The sequence below is a fragment of the Acyrthosiphon pisum genome, chromosome A1 (assembly GCF_005508785.2).
Source record: "Acyrthosiphon pisum isolate AL4f chromosome A1, pea_aphid_22Mar2018_4r6ur, whole genome shotgun sequence".
Taxonomy (NCBI): domain Eukaryota; kingdom Metazoa; phylum Arthropoda; class Insecta; order Hemiptera; family Aphididae; genus Acyrthosiphon; species Acyrthosiphon pisum.
Genome location: NC_042494.1, coordinates 4191729 through 4200582, shown reverse-complemented (window position 1 = coordinate 4200582; position 8854 = coordinate 4191729). Strand labels below are relative to the sequence as shown.

Genomic DNA, 8854 nt, shown 5'->3' with positions numbered 1-8854 from the left:
CCCCCCTATTTGCGCCTATTATTTTAGTAACCGTACTAAAATCCACAATGAATAAAAAAACCAAATTTAGTCCTTATTAAATTAATCTATCTTTTTTCCAGAGGTCTAATCTACACACAAACATTCATACCAAGCTGAACCCATGCACTCCGTTATCAGTAAAAATTGCAACTTAAAAAAATTATGATTATTCAACCGTTTTTGGATGTAACTTGCTGCAATGTTCAATAATTTGATTTGGTGCTAGTTTGTACCTGATCTGCCCAAATAACCAATGGAAACCAATAATAAATAAACACTATTTTCTACTGTAGACTGTAACCAATGGCAACTATTTAAAAAATAAATAAAAATAAAATTTCCAATTTCCATCTTGAATCTCGAGATCCCTGTTTGAGCACCTCTTTAAAATGCGAATTTCGAAAAATCCTTTCTTAGTGCGCCTATACATAGTAATAAGTACATTTACTGAAAATTTCATATCCATAGCTTCAGCAGTTCCGGCTAGGCGATGATGAATTACCCAGGACAAGTCTTTTTATATATACAGATAGATGATAGATATTATTTATAAACCTTGCATGGGCCCGAGGACTGTTTTCGCGGCACACGACGTTCCTTTAAAATATTTATTTAAATAGCTCCATTTTGAAAGAGATGTGTCACTATTAGCTAAGTTAATAGTTAATAGTTATCCATACATTTATTTAAAATTTCAAACAATAGGTACTGACATACAATATTGTAAGAAAGTAATATTAACAGTAACCCTTATAACATTTCCGTCTATAATATAGTTATATGCCTAATATTTTCTGTCAATATGCATTATAATAACTATTATTATAAATTATTATTTACTAATTAAAATATTTAATAATTCAGATTCCTTTTTTTATAAAATTAATTTTTACAAAATTGAATTTATTTTAAGCATGTGGCTAGGAAAAAAATTAAGTTAACGTGGCAATAAAATTAATTAGATCGTAAGTTACTGAATAACATAAGAAAAAAAGTAACTCGTTAATTAACTCAGTTAAAAGTAACTTAACTTTAACTTATTAACTCGTTAATGCCCAGCCTTGCTTTTTGTACTACAAATACAATTTTATTGATTTTTATATAAAAAAACTAAAAAATTTGAAATTTGAAATTTGAAATTGTCCGTAAACAGCACAAAACAAATCAAAATATTATATTGAAAAATTGATCAAGTATAGCCGTATAGGAATCGATAAAATAAACATATGATAAATTGTGCCTTTGGATTTTTAATATTTTTCAAATGTCATTGTAACAATATAGGTATTAAATTGTCAAGCTTTTTTAGATAACAAATAAATTTTATTGACATTCATAGAAAAAAAAAAACAAACAAAATTGGAAACCGAAAATGTCCGTAAACAGTTAAAAATAAATCCAACTAATATTAATTATACATTTTTTCGTGTATATAGAAAATGATAATATAAACAACCAGTGAACATTTCAAGTGTGTATGGTCATTTTTTTAGAGTTACACCAAAAACCAAAATCGATTTTGTCGAAAACCGATTTAGCGTAAAATTCCCGGTTTTCCTTATTTTTTTTTTTTGTTTTTCTCGGCGCTTTTCGAGTCTAATGGGAGTATGAGATTTTTACCCCCCCAATGCACCAACTAGAATCACTTTGCTATCGAACCAGATACTGAAGTTGAATATCGAAGCATTATTTCGACTTCTAATCGTGTACACACACAAAACAAAAAAGAATACACATCATAGTAAAATCAATATATTCATTTATTTTTATTTATTATATTAATTTAATCACTTAATCAATAATCGTGATATTGTTGGTAAGAAAATATTATATTGTAATACGCATATGAAATAGTGAAAAAAAATACGGCCGATGGGGGCCGTATATACCCCGTGACACCCCCCCGTTAGTACGCCACTGACTCCGGGACCCGTAAATTTTAAACATACCCATAATATTATGTACCTAATATTGTTAATCGTATTACAATATGTTATTGACGTACGTTTGTATATTACGTAATAGGTACCTGTGCATTAATGTATACACACGAGTAGAATAACTGCGGGTATTATACTTACGGTACAATAATAATATTATACTTACACACACATTATATATAATTATTTAATATACTTAATATGTAGGGTGGTATTTTCGTAAATGTTTATTTGAGAACCATTGCGCGCTGAAATCATACAATTGTACTTACTACCTATACTGTATACCGATAGTGTCTCACATTGAGTATTGACCATGCCAATAACTTGTTTTTGTTTATTATGTATTTGAGTTCCTACATATTGTTATGATTTATTATGTTTGTATGTAGAGAAACTTTTGGTTTACTTAGGTATAAATTATAATATTTTGAAATAGTTGTTTGTGTTGTTTATACAAATTTGAGATTGTCAATTTTTAGTGTTTAAAGTGTACCTATATTTTAAAAAATTTGAAAATATGAATAAAATATGATTTTCGTTCTGTACCTATCCAAACAGATAAATGTTATTAAATGTATACAGGCTGTAGCCACTAGGGAGAAAGACGTGGTTGAGACACCCTGTATACACTGTACATTGTACATACATATTAATATATATCGTGTAATAAAGTAGTAGTACCTATAATAGTAGTAGTAGTAGTAGTAGTAGTAGAAGAAGAAGTAACCGCAACCTCACGCGCGTACAAGATTCTCAATAAATGGCGGGCGCGTCTCGTGACCAACGGTCAGTTGCACTGATTGCCGGCACCATAGCCGGTCGTAGTGCGAAATCGTTTTTCCGTCGCCATCGGATTTCGATCCAAACACTGTCACCGTCATTACCATTAAAATAATACGATTCAAGGGCCGCGCCGTCTCGTGCAGTTAGCAGAGAATCCGTCTAAGACGATGAAGTCTTCCGGGCCGGACCGGCCATATGAGCAGCTTAGCAGACTTTATCGCAATCATTTCCGCCTGCCTCTGAGGCTGCAGGCCACCACCGTCTTATTGCTGCTCCTGCACTTTGTCTCTTCGACCTCGGCCCTGAGGAATGAATTGTACCGCGAGACTTACACCGACGACGCGGTCATACTCGAAGGTAAGGACTAAGGGTGACTCGGGACTCTTCGATAAAATACAAATAAATACATTTATTGGTAGGTAGGAACGTTTATTGTCATCGTCGTAAAATACCATATTTTGAACTATCAATCTTTCCTGATGGTCCTTTCCGAAACGACTATATTTTATATTTTACGTAATATTATTATTTATAGTTATTTTTTTCGTTCAGCACTACAGTTTTGCAAACGTAATTTGCATTCTTCCACGGTATATCGTATTCAAATGTGTTTTAAATATAGTTAACTATATTCAAAAACTGGTTTCAAGTTTTTTTATACGTTCGTTTTTTCATCTCATTAGATCGTCGCGGTCGTAAACATAATAATATGTGATATTTCGACTGGAGGCCAATCTAATTTTTAATTTAATCAGTTAAAATAATCGATGTAATAATGTTCTAACGCTACGCAAATAAAAACTTCCAAAAATTATATCCAAACTTAAAATTTTTTCAGACGTAAAATTAAGGAATATAATATACAAACAAATGTCAAAAATACATTGTATATTATACTGTATATAATTTATATTTATGCGTTACGTTCCTATGAATTTTAGTAAAATGAAAAATAAATTCACAACTCACGCGTAGGTGATAGTTGAGAAGCTTCTTAAATTAAACGTTTTCATACCTAATATTTTATAATATATTTTTAAAATGTAAAAAGTTAAATTTGAAAATTTTTATTTTATTATAAGATCGATTTATTTAATATTAAATATTAAATATATTATAAAAATACATGTTGTACCTATTCAATTGTTTTTTAATATCTTAATTTTCATAAATAGGTTTGTTTAGTATAAATAACTACCTACTAAATATATTTTTATTAAGTTGATTATTTTGTTTTTCATATTATGGTTAATTATAATAATTTATAGCTGATAATGTTTGGAGTTATTATCCATTATTCGGTTTCTATAGCCAATAATTAATTATATGATTTGCAGCTTAGGGTTTAAACTTTAAATTGTCTTAACATTAAAGGGTTTTATGTTTAATTATTTTCATTCAACTGAACAACTCCATCTACATGTATACATAAAATCAACGTGACTACGTGTATACATAGATTTTATATTTTATAGTAGTTCAAAATTCTCGTTTACATACTCGAGACGAAATGTTATTTAATGTTTTTTAAATTAAAGACGTATTGTTTTTATAATTTATTAGACAATAATTATATCGTACCTATCTAAGTAATTTAATTTTCAAACCATATGCTGGCACCATTTATGAAATTTGAAACCGATGTACCATATTTCCATGTACATTATAATTTATAACATTATGTATCGACTGCTATAAAAATCAAACCGTAGAACTATAGTTTGAAATATTTTATTTCTTATTGACCACCAATGATTAATAATTTATCATTATATTTAAAATTAAATTACTTAATTGACAATATATAATAGCGAAAATAAATCATTTTAGAAGTATTATATTAATTATTAGCTACAATTCTGATGAGACATTGCGTGTTAGAAGAAAGTCTATTATAACTATTTTTGACTAATCGTCTTCTAACGAGTTCAATAATTTACTTTTCTCAATCATGGTAGTTCGATTATACTGATCTTTATATTACCCAATAGTTTTGACTTTTCATAAAATCATTAAAATTATAACTTATTAACTTTCTTCAAGTCGTAATCAAATATTATATTAGGTACACTGATTACGATTACCTATGAATTATGGATGCAAAAATAATAAATACGAAGCAATAACAAAACGATTCAACTTTTATTATGTTGTACCTAATATGCAGACATCTTATCTTATAGACATGCAGACATATTTTTAATTGGATTTTAGATTTTATATAGTATCACTTATACTTAATGTGTATCATTATTGTTATTAATTGTATAAACTTAACCGTTACGAAATAGGAAGGTAATAAAAATGATTTTATTATTTAGGACTCAGACTTCAGAGGGATGGATTTTTGAGATGATTGGAATTCAAATCGTTTAATTCAACATATTTGCTTCTCTTATAATTCTGTGTAAATGTAATTGCGTTCTATTTAATCCAACAAAACATAATTTATTCAGTATCACGCGTGTTATTATAAATCCTGAATACGGGTGCGTCTCGCGAAAAATGTAGGACCTCGCACGTCTGTTCTATATGCGTATAATGTATGTATATTATGTTTATATAGCGATTTATAATAGTCGTCCGAATACAATGTAGGTATACCAAATATAATTTTAATATTTATTTTGCAAACAGCATAACTGTCAACTTCTACTCGAAGTAAAGTATACATTATATTATACGCACATAATCGATTCCGGTGGGCGGTTACTCATTCGAGAAGGAATAAATCGCTATCATCCTATTATATTATACGATCGTAATAAACTCTTATACACATTTGCAGTATATATTTGTACTCTCCTAGTCAACACATTTTTTGAACGCGAAACGAGTGGGTAGTAGGTATTATCACCACACTCGCATAATATTTCATATTCATTTCATCAACTTATCCCAACAGTAAGGATGTTGGGACACACACGAAGAATAATATTGTTATTGTTGAGCCGAGGGCTAAGGTTGGTGGTAATTGGTAAATCTAGAAAAAAAAAATCGAACAAAAATTACTGTATAGGTAGGTATCTACGAATGACTTACTCGGCCGATGAGAACACGTTGTCCTGCGTCAAGGTCGCCGGCCAATGCGACACAGGTTCAATGACAGCGACGGCGGAGGCGTCGGCGCAAAAAAGTATCCGTTTGTTTACATACGATTGCAATATATATTTTTATTCGATGAATTCGTTGTCTGCCGCGATAATTCACTTCATAAGTATTGATTATAATTTATATTCGATGTATCATCGAAAAAACATGGCCAAATTAACGGTTTTTCTGTATCGTGCATATAATAGATAATACCTATAATTCAATATTTGTGGTTCATGTGTGTGCAGTTTTTCCGTACAAATCGACGAACCATAATAATAGTAATAATTTTATTCATCCCACACGAGTGTCGTCCCTAATAATCTGCAGCTTATATATACATATACATATACCGGATATACGCCATGATATAGCAAACAGTATTAATACGCGTTACTATATGGATACTTAAACCTAATTTTTTTTTTGTGCAAAAACATATAATATGTTACCAAAAATGAAATGTGAAAAAACGAATTCAGGCGGTCGTTCACACTGTGTGAACTCTGAAGCACTACGAAGATACCGTTTTTGGTTTGGCAAGAGTCAAAAAAATCTTTCTAATCTACTATAAAATCGTAAGAAATAAAAAATCTATATTATTAGGTGGCGAGAATGAAAAAGTGTTCCTACCTAGTAAATTTTGATTCAATCTCATTTTAAATTATTGTAACCGTTATAAAACGTGCAACAATTTATTAAAAGAAATACTGTGCACTGTGCATATACAAACGTTACAATTGCAGCGAAATTGTTAGTTATATTTTTTTCTTCAAAATAGGTACTAAAGATAAGTTATAATGTATAATATTTCCATGATTGTAATGAAGGTCTAAAGTATTTTAGAAAATATTTAGACGTAGAAATTCGGAAATATTTTTCTCTGAATTGTATTTAATTTTCTGGAAATGTATTGATTTGAAAATATATTTTGTCTAATAAGTATTTACTGGGTGACGTATTTCGGTTGAAAAGTATTTTACTCTAAAACGTATGCGTTTGGAAATTAAACCGTTGGCAAATATTATTTTGGAATTTAATTTTGTCGGAATAGTATTAGCTCAGAAACTATTTTGTCGAAAAAATATTTGTTCCAAACCGTAACCCAATTACCCAATAATATAAATTCTCAACAAAATATTGTTCATAATATTACAGTTCCAACAACATAGGTTTCCAACAGAATATTTTCTATAAAATTATGTTTCTGAGCACATTTGTTTCCGGGATAATTTATTTCAGATTGATTATATTCCAAAGTAATATGATTCAATAAAGACACAATTTATAAAAATATTAAATGTTTGATGTTTTCACTTTCCAATGAGATATTTTTCAACGAATATCTAACAATATATTAATAATATCAATATATTAATATATTAGTACCTATATTCGACGTTGAACGAATAATTTACCGAATTTTCACGCCCATGGTTACTTGTACTATCTCAAAATATATTCGATATTCACTCTTACATTTTGATTAAAACCAAAGACCATCATAATTGTATTTTCAGGGCCGTTCTTACAATGTCTGGTTAAAGTTAACCGACACTTAACCGGCTAAATTCTGCCGGTAAAAAAATCTGTTATCAGTCGGTTAGCGTTAATCGACACTTTACCGGATATTGTAAGAACGGCCCTTAATGTAATTTTTCTTGATCGACAATAACTTAAATGTAAATACTGTATTCATATAGGCACTATTAAAATAATTTTTTTTCTATTTCTAGATTAATTAGTAATACAAAACGGATATCTAACCAGTTTATTAGGTAAAATTACACTCATCTATCAGATATCTCCGGTCGGATGGAAAAAATCCATTACAGTACATTCCTCCGTGTACTCTATACGAATTAAACTTCGTACGCACTCACAAAAATACATATATAATAAGAATATTAATATTCCACTCACGATTCTTATAGTAATCTATTGGTGACACACCAAATGAATACGTTGTCCGTTGTATACAATTGTATGACAAAAAAACTCGCTTTTTGGTATAGAGTATATTATATGGATTAATTAGTTAATTACACCATCATAAATTAAACTATGTTAAGACATTTCACGCATGTTTTGCAGTCTAACTTAGTAGTTATTTTGTAAAAATATCGTCAAACTTCAATGTTCCTACCAAGCTAAAAGTTATAATTTGAGGTTAATTAATTGACACAGTGGATACAATTATATGGATGTACCTACTACCTACGTATTAGCATTGATTATAATTTATAAATACTACAATATTTATAATCAATGGTATTAGCTTTCATATATAATATAATGTGTCAATGTAAGATATTTAGTATTGTTGATCTATTGCATATTCTATTTTATAGTTGACTAAAATAGCCTATAAAGGTATGATAGATAGGTACTAAAAATACCTAACTACCAGAGCATATTTTAGGATTTAATTTAGTTAGATAATCCGGGAGCAGCAAAATGTAACTTGCAAACAGGTGGCAAGGTCAGAACGAGTTACATAAATAAAACATTAACACACATGCTCAAATGGAGTAGGTAATTGAATTATTACTAAAATATATTAAAATTAATCACCACTGTGTATTATTAATACATTTTATATTCATGTATTCTATAAAATATTAAACTGGTATCGTTTTAAGCACATATAGTTTTATTCAAATGTTTATAATAAATCATAAGTCATAACTAATAAGAATAAATAACACAAATTATATGTATTTTTATAATTTAATTTATATTGAAATGTTATAACTCAAATAAAATTAACTATAAATGTATGAGTATATTTGTTTTCATGGTTCACCGTACCCTCAAATAAAATAGAATTATTTGAACATTTCAAACAACCATATTTTTGTATGTGAAATAATTACAATTAGAAATATGTACATTAATAATAAGTATATAGGTAGTAAGTAGCAGTGGCGGCGTGAACTTTTTCGACAATGAGACAAGAAAATGTTAGTTGCAGCACACACGACCCACCTATTAAATTTGAACAGAGTCGCTGG

General features: G+C 29.0%; 2 protein-coding genes across 5 annotated transcripts in view; one reads left to right on the top strand and one right to left on the bottom strand.

Moving 5' to 3' along the window:
- LOC100570052 overlaps positions 1-8854 on the bottom strand; it is a 64806-nt gene that overhangs the window by 27461 nt on the left and 28491 nt on the right. The gene's annotated exons all lie outside the window — the stretch shown is intronic.
- The window catches only part of LOC100162364 (proclotting enzyme), a 20725-nt gene continuing 14607 nt past the window's right edge, over positions 2737-8854 (top strand). Inside the window, exon 1 of the mRNA XM_001944228.5 lies at positions 2737-3104. Within this exon, the coding sequence (XP_001944263.2) occupies positions 2915-3104 (190 nt within the window). The 5' untranslated portion in view covers positions 2737-2914. The remainder of the gene's footprint in view (positions 3105-8854) is intronic.